Here is a 22,681-nt window from a genome sequence, read left to right as displayed (position 1 = left end):
CTCTCTCTCTTTCGTTCTGTTTATTCAAGGCACTTTGCATCTGAAATTATCTGCTTCCCCCACTCGCTCCAAGAAGCTCAAGGACCTTGTCTTGTGTCTTGCTGCTACTCCTCTGGTTCCACTTTAGTCCTGTCTCATTCCTGATTGGGGCAGAGCCCAGCCACACATTTGACCCCTAGTATCCTCATCAGGACGCCTTTGCCCTGCCCAAGAAACTACACTGATTTTACTTGTCCCATAAGGGTCTTCTCCTGTGCAAGTGTGATTCTGACTCCCCTAGCCTCCTGGGCACCACCCACGCCTTCCCAGGAACCCAAATATCCCTCCAACTGCCTTTCTTTCCCAACACTCAGCCAGTCAGGATATTCCCAGCATTGACCTATTTGCCAAAAATTGTCTCTTCCTCTTGGAGGAAAGTGGAAACCTCGGTCACTACTTCCTAGAGGAAAACCAATCAAAAGATGCAGCAAAGTCCTTAATGTGTTACCTTTCTTTTTAAATAATGCATTTAAAAGAACGCCTCTAAATTCTCAGTACTTTAAAGTCAAATGAATGATTCCCATTGGCAAATGCTCTAAGGGCTTCCTCACCTTTCAGTCATCCCACCTGGGCACCAGCCCTGGGTGGAAGAAACGATGAAAAAGCAGGAGAAAAGGGAGAAATGAGTGAGTTGTGTTTGTAAGCAGAGGCCAATAATTGCTTCAGTTGCCACAGAGCATCTAAATGAGACTCTTGAGAATTGTGACTGTAAATATGAATGTGAAATTTCATTTTAAAAGCATCCAAGTTTTCCAATAGAGACAGAATCAGATAGTGGTTGCAAGAGGCTAAAGTAGGAGAAGGCACCTGGCTGCAAACACAAGGAACTCAGGAACTTTCTAAGTGGGCACGATGGAAATGTCCTATATCATGATTGTGATGGGTAATAAGAGTATTCATTTGTCAAAATGCATCGGTACTCTTAAGTGAGGTAAATTTTACTGTAAAGTATTCCTTATACGCCTACTTTTACGGCCAGGCACAGTGGCTCACACCTGTAATCCCAGCACTTTGGGAGGCCGAGGCGGGTTGGTCACCTGAGGTCAGGAGTTCGAAACCAGCCTGGCCAACATGGGGAAACCCTGTCTCTACCAAAAATACAGAATTAGCCGGGTGTGGTGGCACATGCCTGTAATCCCAGCTACTTGGGATGCTGAGGCAGGAGAATAACTTGAATCCGGGAGGCAAAGGGTGCAGTAAGCCACCACTGCACTCTTTTTGCCCAGGCTGGAGTGCAATGCCACCATCGTGCCATCGCACTCCAGCCTGGGCAAAAAGAGTGAAACACCATCTCAAAAGAAAAAAAAAAAAAAGCCTACCTTTAAAATGTGCATGTAAACTTTCAATTTACAAAGCCACTCACCCTAGAAAAATACAAAGCAGAAATATTAAGCCTAAAGTCCAGTACAATTCCTCAATCACTCTAGAAGCCAGCTATACTCTAGTTAAACTACTTACAGAAGGGCCACATAATAGCCAAAGTAAGAGAAACCTGGAGGCCCCACCTGCCCCTGCTCCCCTCAGCAACACAAGTGGCCCAACAATCAGGAGACAGGATGAGGGAGACGTACTGTGAAAATCTTTATTACTGTCTCTTGTGGCAAAATAACATTTTATACAAATAAGTCACTTAGTTTACTTTGGACACAAAGACAATAAAAACTGGAATGTGATTTTGGGGGAAGCGGGAAGGAGGAAGGACAGATCAGGTCACTGATGTTTCTTATATTCTGTAAAAAATAGATTTACAGGAAAAAAAAATAGACTTTCACAACTTCAATGACTCTACACGGTCCTTTGTAAAACAAGGGGTAAATCCACCTCCACCAAATCCTTCTTGAGGCTGAGATGTTCTGTGACATGGAATGTAACACAATGGTTCAATGATTAGGCTCCTACACTAGGTACAGCAGCACCTTATGCCACAGGAATCCTCGTGCACTGGGGTGAGGAGTCAGGCCTGTGAATTTCAGGACACACTGTCCTCATCCCCAAACCTGACATCACAGTGACAATGGCCATCAGAGGGGAAAAAAAGAGTATCCTGGACACGTACCGGTGGGGCAGGACACACTAAGGCAGGACTCACCCAGTTTGTACATTAGACATGGCCTATTAAATCCATTCCAGAAATGAGTTCCAGTTCAACTGAAAAAATAAACTGAAGATTGCCCAATCACTGCCATTTCACAAATTTCCAAATCACATTCTTCCACCCTATGTATTAGAAATCAAATGGCCCAAAGACTGACGTGTCTTCAGGAAGTACATGCTTGAGAAATGTTTTCTCTGCAAAACAGTATTGGGCTAATACATAAGGAGACATACCCTACTTTAGCCCAAAACTTCTTTTACTTATGTCCTGTTTACCTTTTAAAACATAGAATGAAATAAACTAGGATCTTCTTTGGAGAAGCTAGAAGGGCATTTTGGCCCAAAGGCTGTACAGGAAGAGAGGCTCTCTCCAGGAGATTGCAAGGCAAAGGAACAGAAGCAGGAAGGGCAGGCCCTGTGGCACCAGGTGGGCCTGCTACTCTGATGAAATGTGCTCCCAGCTCTTGATAGAGGGCAGGGTCCCCTATGCAGGTAGTTTTTTTGCCCCCTCCCATTGTATCACCCACAAGATAACTGCTATCAACAGTTCAGATTCCTTAATAACATGGCAGCCTGACTGGTTCTGTTACTTTCAGAGAAAGTGTGCCTTGCAATTCTCTCCCCAACTCAGGTACAAAGGCTTGAATTTCAAACTCATACTGGTTAACACCCCAGAGTGGAATGCTTCTCAAGATTTCCTGAGCAGCTAGACACAGGAATCCACAGCCCCAGATACAGAACACCAGACTTTCAGAAGCAGCAAAGCCCTGTCCTGCTGGGCATGGACCAAGCACTATCCGCAAATGGTCTCCAGTGAGACTAAGGCAAGCTAACAAGGTAGAGGATACAGCACAACTCAAGCCAGACTGCCCACCTCCTCCTTCCTCCACATCCTCTTCCTAGCAAAAGCAAACACCGCAGATAAGAGATAGCCCACCAGTGTACTAGATACAGTCTGCCTAGGGGCACGTTCCAAGACACACTCTACTGAGCACAGCTCTGGGCAGCTCTAGAACCACATCCCAGATAATACTCAAATATCAAATAGTAGAAACTCTCCCACCTGGGCCTCTGTCAAAGAGAGAAGGGATTGTTGTTAAGCTTGACAGGAACATGCAAATCCTATTTGAGGAGCCACAATGAGAAACAAAAGGTGAGGAGACAGTGCTAACAGTGCTGGCATCTATCTGCCAATGAGGAGGTGGGAACAATGGCAATGCAGCTTTCCCCAGCAGCATAAGGGACAGAGCCACACGTAAGGCACCTGGATTTACAGTGGACGCCAGTTCTGAGAGTGGCCAGTCTGGTGATAAGGAACCCACTCCACAGGAGGCATGGTCTCTTCCCTCCCTCAGGGCTGAATCCAAGGCCAGCACACAGGGGTAAGCTAGGACCTTCTCCGTGAGAAAGCTGCCAGCACGTGGTTTCACCAAGACTCTGGCCTGGTACAAAGCACTGGGCCAAGGTTCGGGCCACTTTCTCTAGAGCCCACACAGGGGGCAGCACTGGTGGTGGATGCACAGGAACTTCTGTGGCCACATACTATCTTTTCTGTCCTTGGCCCCCATACAGCCTTTCTCCCAAGCACTTCGGGACACTCTCCTGTCACAGGTACTGTGACACCTCACAATCACTTACCAGATACCTGGTCCCTTCCTAGTGACATCCTTCTACTGATGCTAACCGGACCCTGGCCACATCAATCATCTCATAAGAGGGTTTGTGGAGTCTGTCCACTAAGTGTCTGAGGACAAAAGCAGCCCACAGATGTGCAGGTAAACTTTTTTGAGAACACATCACTCTGACAGGCCACCTCAGCCTATTTTACCCTTCCTGAACACCTAAAACAATTCTAACTAGCAGTTTGAAGGATCAGACTGCATTACTTAACTCTGATCCACCAGGATAGTTCCAGAAACTACTTCAGTAGAAAAGTAGATAGGAAAACCCTCCTAAAAAAGAAATCTAAAGAGCTTCAGAGTCAAATCCCCATCAAAAGCCGATCCTCCAGGCTGCACAGTGCAGAGAAAAGTCACATCTCTTCCTTAGAAAGCTGCTGCTGATTTGTAAGCATATCCTCCCAACGTAAGCCAGATTAGCCCCAGGAAGCTGATTAATACTATCAGAAGTCTAACCGCATATCACATATGCTGGGAACACCACTGTCCTTTTATAAAACCTCCCTAAAAGAAGTCTGGAAATAAAAAAACAAAATACAAGACCTGCTCTGGCCTCAAGAGATACTACTGTTCCGTGAGCAGAGCTGACACATTCTATTTCATGAGACTCAGAAGGGAGGAGCCAGGAGAGGCACAGCAAGCTTGTCCGTCCTCCAAAATGAGAATAGAAGGTACTGCCAGGCTGAAACCTTGGTCTATTCCCAGGTGGGCTGGCTGAGACCCTGGAAGTCAGACAGAGCAGCAGCCTCTCCACAAAGTAGACCCTTCGGCTTGGGAGCATCACGCATTCCTTGGTGCCTCCACTCTTGGCACCTCCCCTCCCTCCCCACCCTTTCAAGTTTCTTCCAGTTGGTTTAAGACTTCACACAGACCGAGGGCAGACTGCACTGATGGCAATGCCAGAGGTGAGAGGAGGAGCTACCTGGAAGAGGCCTACCTTTCCACTTCCCAGAGCACCCAGGAACCTTAAAAGCTGCTGAACTGCTGGTGGGCCTGGCCGGAGCCTTCTCACCAGGCACAGCTATGCCTGGAGACACAAAGGCTTGTCAAGACAACCAACAGGCAGCCAGACTACAGGAAAATTAACTTTTTTATCTGGATTCCAGGAGCCTTATCCTAACCTTTTACTTTACTATAGTACCTCTGCAACCTAAGGGGCAGGGAAAAAAAAAAAAGGGAAGAAAAAATACTGGGGAAGAAAACACAGCACAGTTTGGCAGCTCCTTTGGTGCACAGGAAACTGCCACCCCAGCCTTGGCTTCCTGGGGCCAGGTTCCAGATGTGTGTTGACAAATTGCAGCTTCAATCACCTCCATGTGCCAGATCTTGTGGCCGTGGCAAAGCACCTCCCCTATCTACTACTGCAGCACTTACTGGCCTCCATTATAGGCATAATCAGCCTTGTTGTGCATTATCAGCTTGTTGTCAACAAAGTAGAAGCTGTCAGAGCGGGTCTCGTAAGGATTTTCAATCATCAGACGAACTGCAAGTCAGGCAAAGGGGGAAAAAAAAGCAAAGAATTATGTTTCAGTCTGCCCCACAGGGTAAGTGGGAGAAAACTTTGTATCCCCTCCAAAATAAGCCAGCGCTTCAGAGTATACTCTGCCAGAATAATGAGGTCAGAACACAAGGAGGCAGTCCTTGACAGCTGGGGAGACCACAGAGGCCCCCAAACTGAACATGATCTCCATTTCAACGTAAGGATGCAATCAACTCTCCACCATGGCCTCGTCTGTCATCTCCAGCCTGGTTCTTCAGCCAAGATACCAGGGAAATGTGTTCACCCTCTTCCCAACATGGACCCCACCAACCTAGTTACTCAGTGCTCTCAGCTGACCAAAGTCAGCCCTGGCCTCTGGTCAGTGGACTACCTCTAGACATTCCAGTCCAAATTCAGAAATCTGAGCCTCACTGTGCCCACCTCCACACACACCCCTGACAACCCAAGGAATCCTACGTGGGAATGAGTGCAAGGAACACAGGGCAGGGAGCCTTCTCTGTACACCTTTTGGGTATTAACTTGCAAATGATCCAGCAATAGGTCTGCTTATCTTGGGATCTACAGTCTTGTTTGTTCAAGCAACTGCCCAGACCTCTTTAACCATACTGGAAAGATAATTAACAGTCACTACCTCTGATCAGTTGTGAGTTAATGATTACATGCCATAACCATACTGGAGAGTAAAGATAATACTACCTCTGATCAGTTGTGAGTTAATGATTACATGCCATTCGGAGTCCCCTGGAGGAAGTGCTGTTGCTCACCACAGTTCTCAAAAAGTGAAACTGATTTTTTAAAGTTCTTTGAACCCACCAATGCCAAAACTACTTGGTTTATATGCAGAATATTGCCCTCCAGGCTGATTTGGCTTAATGGGTAAAACTTATCACTATACATCATCTTTTCTTGCAAGTATCTATATATTCCAGCCAGCTTGGGAGGAGGGGTTCAAGTCTGAATCAGATGCCGTCGTCAACACCCTGCCCCACATCTCAGCAATCCTCATTTTACCTGGGAACTGCACTGCCACATGAGTAAAGGGTATCTGGTTTTCAGAACATGACAATTCCTAAGGACCTGGGATTCTGAGAGGAACAATCAGTGATGCCGACAAAGCAACTTAAGGCATCATTAGTCACAGGATTCCATTCACACCCTCATAAATGCCTTGAATTTTCCCTATGTATTCACAAAGGATGTGATCCTGAGGTGGGTAGGCCAAAGTCGCAGAAACTGACAAGGCCTGTTCTTTCTCTCGTTTGGTCCCCATCTTCCCTTGCCGAGGCTACATGGCAGCAGCCTTCTCCCTCTGGTGCTCTCCCCAGGTCTAGGCCACTCTTCCTCAGACAGTACTTCCACCATCTCACTCCTGCCCCAAAATCTGCAATAGCCCCATTCCTTCCTGCTGGATCTATCTCAACACTTTATCCAATCAACTCTCTATCCTGCAGGGAATGGAAAAGAAGTCCTTGGGCCTTGATTCTATTTAGACTGCAGTTTCACATCTAGCTCTGATTAAGAAAAAAGTGAAGGGCCAATGACTAAAACAATGGAAAACCATGACTAACAGTGCACAGGAGAGGTGCTTTATCTGATCAGAGTCCCAGGGATGGTCACAGGCCTCCTTTTATCTCCCTAAGGCACTGTCTTCCCACAGGAGGCATCTAAAAGGATGGCCTGTATTATTAAAACCTTCAGGCTGGCCAGGCGCAGGCACAATGGCTCACGCCTGTAATCCCAGCACTTTGGGAGGCCGAGGCGGGTGGATCACGAGGTCAGGAGATCGGGACCATCCTGGCTAACATGGTGAAACCCCGTCTCTACTAAAAATACAAAAAATTAGCCGGGCATGGTGGTGGGCACCTGTAGTCCCAGCTACTCAGGAGGCTGAGGCAGGAGAATGGCATGAACCCAGGACGCAGAGCTTACAGTGAGCCGAGATTGTGCCACTGCACTCCAGCCTGGGCGTCAAGATCAAGACTCCATCTCAAAAAAAAAAAAAAAAAAGAAAAACCTTCAGGCCTAGCACAGTGGCTCACGCCTGTAATCCCCAGAACTTTGGGAGGCCGAGGCAGGCGGATCACGAGGTCAGGAGTTCGAGAGCAGCCTGGCTAACATGGTGAAACCCCGTCTCTACAAAAAATTAGCTGGGCATGGTGGCAGGCACCTGTAATCTCAGCTACTCGAGAGGCTGAGGCAAGAGAATCAACTGAACCCAGGAGGCGGAGGATGCAGTGAGCCAAGACCGTGCCACTGCACTCCAGCCTGGGCGATAGGGCAAGGGGGCGGTGGCTTATACCTGTAATCTCAGCATTTTGGGAGGCCGAGGTGGGTGGATCACGAGGTGAAGAGTTTGAGACCAGCCTGGCCAACATGGTGAAAACCCGTCTCTACTGAAAATACAAAAACTAGCCAGGCGTGGTGTAATCCCAGCTACTCAGGAGGCTGAGGCAGGAGAATCGCTTGAACCCGGGAGACGGAGGTTGCAGTGAGCCGAGATCACGCCACTGCACTCCAGCCTGGGCGACAGACAGAGCAAGACTCTGTCTCGGGGGAAGAAAAAACACAAAAACAAACAAACCTTTCATTGCTCCCATATGGGGCCGAGTCAGAGTTTGGAACAGGAGCCAGGAGCAATAGGAAATAAGAAGCCTGAGGTCAAATGACTAGATACGCATCATATCAGCACTGCCATGAGACAAAGCCAGGGCGCTGGACCAGATGGGTTTCAAGGTTTGTTCCTCGTAGCCCTCAGAATCTAGAGTGCTGTAAGAGTCAGGGGATACATACTGACATCCTCCGAAAGCTGGGGAAACTCATAGATATGTTCACAAGTGTTCCTACTGCTGGGGATGCAGAAGCCAAAATCAAAGTCAAAGTTTTTCAGCAAGTGTTCCCGGAAATAGTGCCGTTCGATCATCCGGAAGTTTGACACAGGTTTGTCTCCCACTGTGAACTCCACCCTGGAAAACAAATCTCTGTAAGCCTGATTTTGCCTCCTCCCTCCTCTAAAGGCATCCCAAAACCCAACAGAAAACACTCTTCTCTGTGAACAAACAGAACACTCTCCCCTCAAGTAGTAATGGTACTCACGTAGCCCCGACTGTCCGGAGGCGGAGAAATGCCGGTGTGAACTGATAGCGGACAAAACGTCCTGCGCTGATGTCCACGTCTCCACCTCCCTCCTCCTCATCCTCCTCCTGGTCTGAAAGAGCACACAGAATCTTCAGGGCACCATCCCGGCATTCTCAATCCAAGAGTTCCATCACCAGTCCCAACATCACAATGGCAACCAATTCCCAGTAATCACACCAACAAGAAGAATGGCCAGTGTTTACTGCTCACTTGCTATATGGCAGGACACTTGCTACAGGGCAGGCTCCTCCCCTCACAACAACCCTGTGAGGTGTTACTGTCTCCATTTTACAGATCAGGAAGCTCAAGTTCAGAGAAGTCAGGTAACATGTCCAAAGTCCCTCCAACAGTAAGAGGGGGGGACAGGGATTTGAATCCAGGTCCCTCTGACTCAAGGCCTATTCTTCAACACTAAGTGATTAGCCTTTTTTAATAGTTTGAGAGCTTACGCCATATCCTAAGGGTGAAGCCTGAAACACAAGCTGGGAAATGGGCCCCTGACATGGTCTATATGATACAGCCTAGGTCTGTAGCTAATCAAGTTGAAGCACTAGCACCAACCTAAAAGAATGAGGCTACAAAAGTTGACACTTATCAAGAAAGTTATTTCAATGAATACAAAAATTTCTAACAGGCTGCAAAGATAAACCACTAAACACACTTTTGTTATTTAAATAAGAGATATTGGCCGGGCGCGGTGGCTCAAGCCTGTAATCCCAGCACTTCGGGAGGCCGAGACGGGCGGATCACAAGGTCAGGAGATCGAGACCATCCTGGCTAATACAGTGAAACCCCGTCTCTACTAAAAAATACAAAAAAAACTAGCTGGGCGAGGTGGCGGGCGCCTGTAGTCCCAGCTACTCGGGAGGCTGAGGCAGGAGAATGGCGTGAACCCGGGAGGCGGAGCTTGCAGTGAGCTGAGATCTGGCCACTGCACTCCAGCCTGGGCGGCAGAGCGAGACTCCATCTCCAAAAAAAAAAAAAAAAAAAAAGAGACATTGACCTACAGCCTTGGGATACTATAGTTCCTTAATTGATGTCTACTTCTAGGTCATACCAGGCCTAACCCTTTGACCACCTGGGAAAGGGTGAAGCAGATGTGAGGGCCTCTGCCTCTACATGGTTAATGCTGGTCTCCCGTCTAGTCCACTCCTGAACCCAGGAGATGAAAGATTTGTAAAATTAATCAGAGGGTTGGGCGCAGTGGCTCACGCCTGTAATCCCAGCACTTTCAGAGGCCGAGGCGGGTGGATCCCCTGAGGTCAGAAGTTTGAGACCAGCCTGACCAACATGGAGAAACCGTGTCTCTACTAAAAATACAAAATTAGCCGGGCGTGGTGGCGCATGCCTGTAATTCCAGCTACTCAGAAGGCTGAGGCAGGAGAATCGCTTGAACCCGTGAGACAGAGGTTGCAGTGAGCCGAGATTGCGCCATTGCACCCTAACCTGGGCAACAAGAGTGAAACTCCATCTCAGAAGAAAAAAGAATCAGAGAATAAGCATTCTAATTCTAATGTGAATAGGAGTTAGTACCCCCCCAGTGTCCAGTGAGGACATTTTCTCCAGGTCTAAGCCGTACATGGGTACAACATAAGAGAAGTCTTTTTCAGCATCAAACATCTCTGCCTTTGACAAGCCCAAGAGCAACTGGGCAACCAGGCTGAGTAGGGGTTCAACCCCAGAGACTCTAAAACCCCGGGTCCAACAATGTGATTGAGTACCCTTAGAGGGTACTCAAATCTTGGGGATTCAAATTCATTCAGAACAAGTACTGCAGAAAGGTACTGATTCAGTGTGAGGATATTCTATTGTTTATATTTACTGCTTTATTTTGAGATAGGGTCTCACTCTGTTGCCTTCGCTGGAGTGCAATGGAGTGATCACAGCTCACTGCAGCCTTGATCTCCCAGGCTCAAGCCATCCTTCCACCTCAGCCTCCTGAGTAGCTGGGACCACAGGCATGTGCCACCACGCCTGGCTAATTTTTTTGTACTTTGTACAGATGGGGTTTCACCATGTTGCCCAGGCTGGTCTCAAACTCCTGGGGCTCAAGTGATCTGCCTGCCTCAGCCTCCTGAAGTGCTGGGATTACAGGTGTGATCTACCACACCCAGCCTCAATGTGGGAAATATTCCAAGTCAATCAAGATCCTTAAATGTAAAAACTAGAAAGACTGAAAACCAAGATACTTTACAGTATCTTTAGCTGACCTTCTTGAAACAGTTCTGTCTTATACTGAAATGACAACTCTGAGTCTAATCCAAAACCACATACCTGTAGTAGGCCTGGAGTCCTTGAAATGTCCCAGGTACTGTGATATGTGGCTTAGGGATAAGAACACCATAGACCCAGGAAGCTAGCTGGTCTTGATGTGACCATCCCAATAAAAAACCACCCATGAGCAACCAGGCGCAGAGGCTCACGCCTATAATCCCAGCACTTTGGGAGACCAAAGCAGGTGAATCACAAGGTCAGGGGTTCGATACCAGCCTGACCAACATGGTGAAATCTTGTCTCTACTAAAAATACAAAAAGTAGCTAGGCGTGGTGGCAGGCACCTGTAATCTCAGTTACTTGGAAGGCTGAGGCAGGAGAATCTCTTGAACCCAGGAGGCGGAGGTTGCAGTGAGCCGAGATCATGCCACTGCACTCCAGCCTGGGTGAGAAAGACTCTGTCTCAAAACAAACAACAACAAAAAAACCCACAAAACAACAACAACAACAAAAACTACCCATGAACTTGAGCATTTAGGTGCCTTGGTCAGTATTAGATTATGATAGCATAAATACCACCAGGTAGGGGTGAAATTGGGGCCTTATCAAATTTGCAGGCTGTAAGTAGCAAATCAGATGAGAAACACTGCAAAGTAAGTTTAGAAACCACACTGATACTATGAGTATCTGTACCAGTATTCTAACAAATGACTAACTCCAGGGGGCGCTAAACCTCCAGTGAGGTGCTCCAAAGGCTTCTGTGGTCTCCTGGTCGGAATGAATAACCCCCGCACTTTTTATCACAAGCACAGGAAGCAGTTATCAGAGGCTAATTTAAGGAACCCCAAGTAGTTGAGTTCCTGGGTCTGTTCTTCCAGAAAATGGTTGAGATTAAAATCCAAACCAGGTCTGGGAAATCCAAGGCACTACGTAAAGGAGAGTGAGAAGATGGCTCAAACTGCCTCATGTCTGGCCTAGAATCCTCCCTATCATCCTCCAAGAGGACTCCAGGCTCAGGTGAGTTTTCCTCATTATAGTTTAATTTCAAGGATTCCTTTCCCAACTGGAAGCAACATAAGATGAACCAGCACAGGGCCTCAGGAAAGTGCCGCTTGGGAATTCTAGGCCTCAGATCCTTCACTGTAAAATGAAGATAACAGTAATTCCTCACAGAGGTGTGAGGATTACATACACTGATGTGCATAAAGATGTGGAACACAGTGACCAGCATAGAACAGACATCCAACAAACATCAGCCTCTGAACGCAGCTTCAAACCACCATGCCTGGCAGGCCAGGCTACAGGAAGAGGTCACAGAAGAGGGACACACTGGAGTCCAAGAAACAGGATGCAGTGGCACACCAAGATTTGAATTTCAAAGACCTTTGGCTCAAAACTGTCTACTGGTCACTACAACGTTGAGGCCTACCTGAAACGCAAGGTTTGGCAATCTCAAAAAGTACTGTCCCTGTCTCCAAATCTCGAATTTTGAAGCGGGTGAAATCAATACTGTAGATGTTGTCTTCGGGTTTACATAAATAATCTGAAAACGAGAGAGAAACCAACACTGTTAAATAATCCTCCAAAACTACCATTTATTTAACTCTCAAGTTTTGAAGCAAACTCAGATTTTTTCTTACACAATACACTTAAAATACTCCCAAAAATTTTGTCATGTGTTATCACCAGCAGAAGTTGTATGGACAGAAATAGGGGATCTAACAAAGAAAAAAAGGAACAAGGACTTGCTTTGGATGAAAAATTACAAAACTTTTAGAAACTAGGATAGAAAAGGTGGATTTCTTTGGAAACACCTAAAAATCTTTCATTATCTATCAAGTTGGATGTCACAACAGGGCAGAGAACTTTTTATAGAATTCCAATCTAAGACATTTAAACCGACTTAGCGGATAATACAACGCTAGTTTGCCAACTGTCAGTGTCAGAAAACCGAGATCAGCAAACTTTTCTGTAAAGAGCCAGATTTGAAATAATTTAGGCTTTGCCGCCACATGGTCTCTGTCACAACCACTCAACTCTATCATTGTAGCCACAAAAGCATCCAGACAATACGCAAATGAATGAATGTGGCTATATTCCAGTAAAACTGTATTTATGGACACTGAAATATGAATTTTACATAACCACGTGTCTCAAGATTTTAAAGTTTTTTTCAACCATTTAAAAATGTACAAACCATTCTTAGTTTGTGGGTTACACAAAATCATACAGTAGACAATACATATTATACATATCCAGGCAAGAGGATACATGTGCCGGTGAAGGCATTAGGCCCAAATGACTAGAACCTGAGCAGCAAATTCAAATAATTCTAATTACAGCAAATTTCATTGATTTCTTTCTAGGATTATTCCGGATAGCACCTTCTCCACAACTCATTTTGATACTTGATCTTTTATTGCTTGAGTTGGTTGTTTTCGTGTTTTACAAGTTGTCTCTTTAGTAAGATGGCAAACTTGACAACTACTGATTATTCTGTAACTGCTAAAAAGGCTAACATCGGCTTTGGACCCTTAGAGGGTACTCAAATATCTGCTGGATAGAATGAACAAGACCTTAAGAACAGTAACAAAGAGGTTGCCAGGCTCTCTCTAAGAAGCTGCACAGGTGGGTTTGGACAATGAGCAGCAATCCCAAGCCCCCAGATAGGATCTGAGTGCCCACTGAGAATCCTGCTTAGGGCCAGGCACAGAATACCCTAACTCACTTGGGTGGCAAGAGAGGGCATGAGGTTACCAAGACCAGGTGCTGGGCATGTGTGTACTTTCAGAGCCCCAAGTGAAAACTGGTTCAGAAAAAAAGCTTTTTCACACTCACTGTTTCAATAAAACTAGCAAGAATGTCTAAATAGCAAGAATGTCTAAAGATATGCTCAGGCCTGCTAAAGACAGTCCCAACCCAGTGTTGGGAAATGGGGGCATCCAAATATCTAGAATCAAATTAAAACTCTTTCAGGAGATGGGAATTCCCTTTTGCAGGGTGGACCAAGGCCCACTCCCCACAAACTTCCATTCCCAAATTACTAGAGCTACCATCGGCAATCTGAGGTGAACCTGAACAGCCCTGGGCTGCCTGCTATAGCGGTTCAGCAGACACCATGGCAGCCTTCGATCCATCCAGGGAATGCTGCTGCTGCCACAGGGTTAGGAGACTACAAACCAGGAGTGATGGGCAGGCCAAGATGGGCCTAACCAGGTGAGTGCACACTCCTGCAGGGAAAACAGCAGCAAGAGAAAAGACGTCAAGTCGGGACTGGCTTGGCAGAGAACAGAAAAAGGGAGATCACCAGATCACCCAGGGCAGGGACTGGGCAACATTTTTCTTCCCACCCATCCTCCTATCAACGAAAAAGCTTAGGATGGTTGCCTTTTGTGCAGGAAACGCATTTCTGAAACCCTGAAATCATTCTTAATTCACGAGAATGTCAAAAGCAGGATTCACACGTCGGAGTTTGTACACAAACTGAAACTTTATTTTTGTTTTAATGTGGCAGTTTTAAATGAGCAGGAAATGCCACGGCTATGTGTCTGAGGAAGAACCCACCTGCACACTAAGGGGCAACGCTCCGGACCCAAAGCGGGAGGGAGGCCCGGCAGGCTGCAATGGGGGAGGGCTGCAATGGGGCCGGCGGAGGAAGCAGGTAAGGCTTCTGGCCTGCCAGAGGGCTGGGGGCGCCTGGCTGAGCGCTAACTTCACTGATGGCCGGGAGTTCCAGCCTGAGGGTCCAAGGGCCCATTTATGAGGGGACCTCGGCCCCCGGCCGGCTCAGGAGGGTCCAGTTCAGCTGAACGGGGCCCTCTACCCAAACAGGTCGGGCAGAGCTGGGGGGCTGACCGGCCGAGGGGCATCCTAGTGTGGCCGGACTCACAGGAATGAGGTCAAGCCCAGGACAGTCCTTCCCCACCAGAGCAATGTGAGCGTGGCGGGGGCAGAGCCCGGCCGGCGGGGCAGCGGGAAGAGCAGCCCGGCCGGCCGAGGGGGTCTGGGGGGACCCGCGAGCTGGTCGAGTGGCCGGGTCCGCTGAAGGCTCCGGGAGCCGGGGCACGGCGCGAGGGGAGGGCGCGGCCCGCGCGGCACTCACTCTCGGTGACTCGGCTGAGGCGCAGGACGTGCTCGGGCCGGATGGTGTCCAGCGCCAGCAGCTCCTGCTCCGTGACCGCTGCCCCGACGCCGTCGTCGGCCGCGTGGTGGGGCGCCTGCCGCCGCGCCTTCAGACGGTTCAGGACGCCGCCGCCCGCCTTCTTCTTCTCCTCCTTGCCAGCCACCAGCCCCCCAGGTCCAGCCGCCGAAGCCGCGGCCGCAGCCTTCGGGTTAGACCCGCTCATCGCTCCGCAGCCAAGATGGCCGCCGCCTCCACAGCGCGGTAACTATGGAGAGCGGGGGCGGGGCCCGGGGCCGGGGGCCGGGGCCCGGGGCCGGGCGGGGAGGGGGCGGGGCCCGGGGCTGGGCGGGGCGGGGCCGGGGGCGGGAGCGGGGGCCCGGTGGGCGGTGGAATTCCCTTTCGCACAGGGTGGACCAAGGCCCACGCCTCCCAAACTTCCATCGCCAAATAACTAGAGCTGCCATCAGCAACCTGAAGTGCACGTGAGCAGCCCTGGGCTGACTCGTATAGCAATTCAGCAGACGACACCAAGGCAGCCTTTGATCCATTCAGGGAATGCTGCTCCTGCCGCCACAAGGTTGGGAGACTGCAGGCCAGGAGTGATGTGCCAGCCAACATAGGCCTAGCAAGGTGACTGCACACTCCTGCGGGGCCCGGGGGGCGGTGCTGCGGGTACTGCCCCAACTTTGGTCCTGCCAGGTGGAGGGCCTAGGGGTGGCTAGAGCCTTAGCACCCCCACTCCCCATCAGGCCCCCAAGGTCGTCCACGATGTTTAAATATATATGTTACGGTCAAATGAATTTACGTCATATAAACTTTCCTCCTCCTCATCCTCCTCCTGGTCTGAAAGAGCACACAAAATCTTCAGTGCACCATCTCGGCATTCTCAATCCAAGAGTTCCATCACCAGTCCCAACATCACAATGGCAACCAATTCCCAGTAATCACACCAACAAGAAGAATGGCCAGTGTTTACTGCTCACTTGCTATATGGCAGGACACTTGCTATAGGGCAGGCTCCTCCCCTCACAACAATCCTGTGAGGTGTTACTGTCTCCATTTTACAGATCAGGAAGCTCAAGTTCAGAGAAGTCAAGTAATAGTCCAAAGTCCCTCGAGCAGTAAGAGCAGGGAACAAGGATTTGAATCCAGGTCCATCTGACCCAAGGCCTGTTCTTCAACACTAAACTATTAGTGGACAATGCATCTTGAGAAAATGTTTATTAATATATTTAGCATAGAAGGTAAGTTAAAGCACTGCTTGTTTTGCAAAGGCAGTTTCAAAACAAACTTTCCAATGAGATTGCCATCCGTAAGCCCCACTGTGCCAGGCCCTAGGCTAGACATTGGGCTAGGCTACAGGAGATGTAAGAGTGAGGGCAGGGATTGGGTCTGCCTCACCCCTGAATTCCCAGCAGTTCAGCTAATGCCTGACAAGTGGTAGGTGCTCAGTAACGACTGAATGAGAGCCTGGACAGTATCCCACTATGGAGGAGCTCCCACTTTTGTTAGAGAAGACTGTGAAGCACACAATTCATTATGTGACCCTTCCTCTTCACAAGGCAGGTTAGTATGAACTGGAAGACAAACTAGACTCACTGACTGCACTAAGAGATGCAGCAAAGGTGCTAGGAGAACACACAGGAGTGGTTTATACTGACCTGGCTGTAACAGCCTGAGGGCTTGGGAAGATTTCACAGAGGCAACATCTACACTGAGTTTTGGAAGTTAGCCATGACCTCACCAGTTGGCCAGAAGTGGGTCAACAGGGGGATATGTTGACCCTTTTCCACCCCAAGGGGCTCCTTCTCTAGGAATTCTAGATCTGTGCTGTTCTGTGTTGGAGGCCTGACCCTGATTGATGCAGTGTGTTTGCTAGGTCTGACGTCACCTCTCAGCCAGGCTAGAGTAAAATTGCAACCCTCCCCTAGAGCCTCCTGAAATTCTTGCCAGGCCTTCTCTTGCTGAGTCCCTCTCACCAAAGCCACCAAGACAGGCATCTCTTGGTTCCTGGACAAAGTCCACACTTGACCCCACCCCAGCTGCCCAACTGGGTGGCACAGTGTGTGGCCAAGTTCCTACCCAAATGCTGTACTGTCTTTGAGAGATTAGCATACGGTGGCATTTAACTAACTGTTCAGGGAGACTTTAATAAATGTGTACAAAGAATTAAAGTCTTTCCTTTTGCAAACAACTCTTGTTAAACCACTCAACAGAGTGGTTACTGAAGAATTTCCAGAACTTTTAATATGCTACTTGATTGTGAATGGCCAAGAGGGTGGTTTAGCATGTGGCCATTTCCCATATACTTGTTTACGGAAACTTTGTTCTCATAGCACCAAGATTAGTTACTTGGACCCTGGCTTTTCTCTTTCTAGGGATGATGGCAAATGTAACCTCCTCACCTGCAATTCCACATCCAGGAATATACCCTACATGTATGCACAGAGATTTATAATACTGACAAATTTCAATACATTACATTTGTATCCATTCATGTTACATAGAACTGTTTTTTAAAAATGAGAGGCCGGGCGCGGTGGCTCAAGCCTGTAATCCCAGCACTTTGGGAGGCCGAGACGGGCGGATCACGAGGTCAGGAGATCGAGACCATCCTGGCTAACACGGTGAAACCCCGTCTCTACTAAAAAATACAAAAAAAAAACTAGCCGGGCGAGATTGCGGGCGCCTGTAGTCCCAGCTACTCGGGAGGCTGAGGCAGGAGAATGGCGTAAACCCGGGAGGCGGAGCTTGCAGTGAGCTGAGATCCGGCCACTGCACTCCAGCCTGGGCGACAGAGCAAGACTCTGTCTCAAAAAAAAAAAAAAAAAAAAAAAAAAAAAAAAAAAAATGAGAGAGAGATATATATGTATGGAAAGATCTCAAACATATACTAAGTGGGGCAAAAAGCAAGGCACAGAATCCTATTTATTTATTTATTTAAGACAGGGTCTCACTCTTGTCACCCAGGCTGGAGTGCAGTGGCACAATCACAACTCACCGCATCCAGCCGAGAATCCCATTTATTTAACATGGAAAGTATATAAATATTTAGATGTGGGCTGAGTGTGGTGGCTCATGCCTGTAATCCCAGCACTTTGGGAGGCCAAGGTGAGCAGATTGCTTGAGCCCAGGAGTTCGAGACCAGCCTGGGCAACATGGCAAAACCCCGTCACTACTAAAAATACAAAAATTAGCTGGGCGTGGTGGTGCATGCCAGTATTCCCAGCTACTCAGGAGGCTGAGGTGGGAGAATCACCAGAGCCCAGGAAGTTGAGGCTGTGTGAGCTGTGATCACACCACTGCACTTTAGCCTGGGCCATGGGAGTGAGACCATCTTAAAAAAAAAAAAAAACTAGACAGATAGACATAGATATAGATATAAATATGTATTTGTAATTGTAAAGGAAGAGGTCTGGATATACATTAAAACATTAACCTTGATTACCTCTGGGGAGGAGAGTATCACAAGAGGCTAAAGGAAATATATTCACTTTTGACATATTTAGAACTACTTCTGTACTGTTTTTTTCTGTACTGTTTTATCTCAAGCATATAATCATGGGCTGCTTATATACTTTTTTTTTTTTTTTTTTGAGACGGAGTCTCACTCTGTTGCCTAGGCTGGAGTGCAGTGGCACAATCTCGGCTCACTGCAAGCTCCACCTCCCAGGTTCACGCCATTCTCCTGCCTCAGCCTCCCAAGTAGCCGGGACTATAGGCACCCGCCACCATGCCCGGCTAATTTTTTGTATTTTTAGTAGAGACGGGGTTTCACCGTGTTAGCCAGGATGGTCTCGATCTCCTGACCTCATGATCCACCTGCCTCGGCCTCCCAAAGTGCTAGGATTACAGGCGTGAACCACCACGCCTGGCCTTGTATACTTTTTTAAAAATAAAATACCGGCCAGGTGCAGTGGCTCACGGCTGTAATCCCAGCACTTTGGGAGGCCGAGGCGGGCAGATCACAAGATCAGTAGTTCGAGACCAGCCTGACCAATATGGTGAAAGCCCGTCTCTACTAAAAATACAAAAATTAGCCGGGCGTGGTGGCACACGCCTGTAGTCCTGGCTACTCGGGAGGCTGAGGCAGGAGAATTGCTTGAACCTGGGAGGCGGAGCTTGCAGTGAGCTGAGATCACGCCACTGCACTCCAGCCTGGCAACAGAGCAAGACTCTGTCTCAAAAAGAAAAAAAAAGAAAGAAAAAAGAAAATACCTTTGGATCTGTGTCTGGAAGGCAAACTCTATGCCAAAGTTGTCTTACTTCCTTTTAAAATTTAAAAGCAACCTCAAACTTAATCAATTTTTTTTTTTTTTTTTCTTTTCTGACGGGTCTCAATCTGTCACCCGCGCTGGAGTGCGGTGGCGCAATCTCAACTTACTGCAACCTCCACCTCCTGGGTTCAAGCGCTTCTCCTGCCTCTTCATCCCAAGTAGCTGGGATTACAGGCATGTGCCACAATACCCAGCTCATTTTTGTATTTTTAGTAGAGACAGGGTTTCACCATGTTGGACAGGCTGGTCTCAATCTTCTGACCTTGTGATCCACCTGCCTTGGCCTCCCAAAGTGTTGGCCGCACCTGGCCTTTTTTGTTGTTAAATTTTATTTATTTATTTATTTATTTATTTGAGACAGAGTCTCACTCTGTCACCCAGGCTGGAGTACAGTGGCACAATCTTGGCTCACTGCAACCTCCACCTCCCAGGTTTAAGCGATTCTCCTGCCTTAGCCTCCCGAGTAGCTGGGATTACAGGTGCCTGCCAGCACACCTAGCTAATTTTTGTATTTTTAGTAGAGACGGGGTTTCACCATGTTAGTCAGGCTTGCCTCGAACTCCTGACCTCAGGTGATCCACCTGCCTCAGCCTCCCAAAGTGCTGGGATTACAGGCATGAACTACCAAGCCTGGCTTTTTTTTTTTTTTTTTTTTTTTTTTTAATTAAATACTGCCACATGAGTCAGAACTTGTACTCTCTCTGGGCACTACCTGTGAATTTTGGTTAAAAGGAATAGACGGGCTGGGCACAGTGGCTCATACCTGTAATACCAACACTTTGGGAGGCCAAGGTCAGAGGATCGCTTGAGGCCAGGAGTTTGAGGGGTGACAGAATGAGACTGTAAGAAAGCGGGGGGGCGGGGGGGAAGGGGGAGCAGGGGGAGGGGCGGTACGGGGAAAGGAATGAAACAAGAGAAGAAGGAAATAAAGAAAGGAAAGGTAAAGGGAAGGAAATATATATAATTTCTTTTTTTTTTTTTTTTTGAGACGGAGTCTCGCTCAGTTGCCCAGGCTGGAGTGCAGTGGTGCCATCTCGGCTCCCTGCAAGCTCCGCCTCCCAGGTTTATGCCATTTTCCTGCCTCAGCCTCCCGAGTAGTTGGGACTACAGGCACCCGCCACCACGCCCGGCTAATTTTTTGTATTTTTAGTAGAGACGGAGTTTCACCGTGTTAGCCAGGATGGTCTCGATCTCCTGACCTCGTGATCTGCCCGCCTCAGCCTCCCAAAGTGCTGGGATTACAGGTGTGAGCCACCGCGCCCGGCCTATAATTTCATTTTTTAAAGGGGTAGGAAAAATTAGGGGTGTAACCTCCAATCTGTCTTTCCACATCAAATTTTTTGAGGTGTGGGGAAAGGCTCTTGTAAAATGTCTTTTGAAAATTACATATACTCACACTTTATTTGGGGGAAGAAGGAAAACAGAGGACTACAGCATTAAATAGTAATCCCGACACCAAAAGCAGAAGGGCCAGCCTTCCTTTCCCCCCAGCTCAGGGCTGACTCCCTCCAGCTGGCTGTCTTCCTCCCCGTAAGAGGTGTGACAGTGGCTGTTTTCCAGGGCAGTCCCAGAGTAGCCAGGCAGTTTGCCTTCAAATCAGGCCAGGCAGGTGGGGCCCAGAGCTGGTGTAACCAAGGTAAGCAAGACATCATCAGCTGGCATTTTTCTGCCAAGACTGAAAGTTCAGTCCTGCTTTCTGCTGCCTCCCTAGAGATGGCATGCATTGAATTAGCAAGTCATGGCTGGGATTGCAGGTATGCCTTGTGGTCTGGGACTAAGAGCTAGTAATTTCTTTAGTACCAAGTGACTCCACTATCTGGATGAGGGCTGTTTTTTTTTAAAAGATGGAGTCTTGCTCTGTTGCCAGGGTGGAGTGCAATGGCATGATCTTGGCTCACTGCAACCTCTGCCTACCAGGTTCAAGTGATTCTCCAGCCTCAGCCTCCCGAATAGCTAGGATTACAGGTGTGCACTACCACACCTGGCTAATTTTATATTTTTAGTAGGGACGAGGTTTCACTACGTTGGCCAGGCTGATCTCAAACTCCTGACCTCACATGATCCACTTGCCTCAGCCTTCCAAAGTGCTGGGATTATAGGTGTGAGCTACTGCGCCCAGCCAGAGGGCTGTTTTTAAAAAGCATTATTTATTATTTATATCCTACCTCTTTCCAAAAGAGATTGCTGGCATATTCCAAAGTCACAGCACAAGACTGGTGAGTAAAAATTCATATAGCCTCATGGAGGGCAGTACCTCCAAATTTTTAAATGCATATATTGTTTGATCCAGTAATTCCTTAAAGGAATTCCCTAAAGAAACACCTGCACATATGCACAAAGATGTATGCATAAGCATGTTCACTGCAGCAGTTTGTACTGGCAAAAAATGGGCAATATCTTAATGTTCATCTACAGGGGACTGGTAAAATCAATCACAATATAACCATAAGATACTGTACAGCCCTTGAGAGTGAGAAAAATCTCTATGTACTGACCCATCTATATGAACTAACTAAGACATATTAAGTAAAAAAAAGGCACTGAATGGTATGTATAGTATACTCCCACTTGTTTAAAAAGACTGTGTGTGTGTGTATATATATGTATGTAAATATATTTAAAATGAAAGATACACACCAGACTGTCCTCTGTATTATCCTTTAGGGATTAGAGGGATAGGGAAGAAAATGATTTTTCAGGCCTGGTACGGTGGCTCACACCTCTGATCCCAGCACTCCGGGAGGTCAACGTGGGCAGACCACTTGAGCCCAAGAGTTTGAGACCAGCCTGGGCAACATGGCAAAACCCTGTCTTTACCAAAAATATAAAAATTAGCAGGGTGTGGTGGCTACACACCTGTACTAGTTCCAGCTGCTCAGGAGGCTGAGGTGGGAGGATTGCTTGAGCCTGGGAGGTCAAGGTAGTAGTGAGCCAAGATCTTGCCACTGCACACCAGCCTGGGAGACAGAGCAAAACCCTGCCTCAAAAAAAAAAAAAGAAAAGAAAAGAAAAGAAAATGACTTTTCACATTTTGCACTCCACTTTTTAAAAAATTTATTTCTGTATATATTTATAGATCTTTATATCACCAAGTCTTAAAAGTTACTTTTTCAGAGAAATAATGAAACCTCCATGTAAACATAGATTCATCAGTTATCAATACTCAAAAGGTTCCTCTTTAAAACTAATACATCATGGCACTAAAAGCACAGATTTTGGGGTCAAACAGCATTGGGTTCCAGTCTCTGCTCTACCACTTACCAGCTATGTGACTCTGGCCAGGTCGTTTCTCTCCTGAGGCCTTTGTGTCTTCATTTACAAGTCAGGCTAGTCACAGGTCTTTCCTAGGATTGTTATGAAGAGGAGACACAACATGGCACCAAAAAGCACTATGCTGGTGCCAGGAAGAGTGTCCCATGAATGGTCGCTATAGCAATATATACAAGTGGCCTCTTTCTCCAGGCCCCCTCTGTTGAGGGCAGGCACACAGGGCAGGCGCAAGGGGCAGGGAGAAGCCCGTGGAGCCAGGTGGAAGAGTGTAGTGAGAAAGCAAGTGGAGTTATTTCATACTAATGCTAAGTGGTGAGGAACAAACAAAACTGAGACTCTTGGGCCAGAG

General features: G+C 47.7%; 1 protein-coding gene across 1 annotated transcript; it reads right to left on the bottom strand.

Annotated features, from left to right (window-relative positions):
- Positions 1-1,607: 1,607 nt before the first annotated feature.
- On the bottom strand, positions 1,608-15,041 carry UNC119B (unc-119 lipid binding chaperone B). The gene is made up of 5 exons (XM_008004966.3): positions 14,765-15,041; positions 12,092-12,205; positions 8,407-8,518; positions 8,104-8,276; positions 1,608-5,295 (listed from the first exon to the last, which is right to left on the bottom strand). The coding sequence occupies exons 1-5, from the start codon at positions 15,006-15,008 to the stop codon at positions 5,183-5,185; spliced, it is 756 nt and encodes a 251-aa protein (XP_008003157.1). The 5' UTR covers positions 15,009-15,041; the 3' UTR covers positions 1,608-5,182.
- Between the last annotated feature and the right edge of the window lie 7,640 nt (positions 15,042-22,681).

This window comes from Chlorocebus sabaeus, chromosome 11 (assembly GCF_047675955.1).
Source record: "Chlorocebus sabaeus isolate Y175 chromosome 11, mChlSab1.0.hap1, whole genome shotgun sequence".
Taxonomy (NCBI): domain Eukaryota; kingdom Metazoa; phylum Chordata; class Mammalia; order Primates; family Cercopithecidae; genus Chlorocebus; species Chlorocebus sabaeus.
The sequence above is the reverse complement of the archived record's forward strand: the minus strand, read 5'-3'. Positions and strand labels throughout refer to the sequence as shown.

Coding starts and splice junctions, on each gene's coding strand:
- UNC119B (XM_008004966.3), bottom strand. CDS start 15,008: ATGAGCGGGTCTAACCCGAAGGCTGCGGCCGCGGCTTCGGCGGCTGGA. Junction 12,206..14,764: donor CCTCAGCCGAGTCACCGAGA/GTGAGTGCCGCG, acceptor TCTCGTTTTCAG/ATTATTTATGTAAACCCGAA. Junction 8,277..8,406: donor CTCCGGACAGTCGGGGCTAC/GTGAGTACCATT, acceptor TTTGTTTTCCAG/GGTGGAGTTCACAGTGGGAG.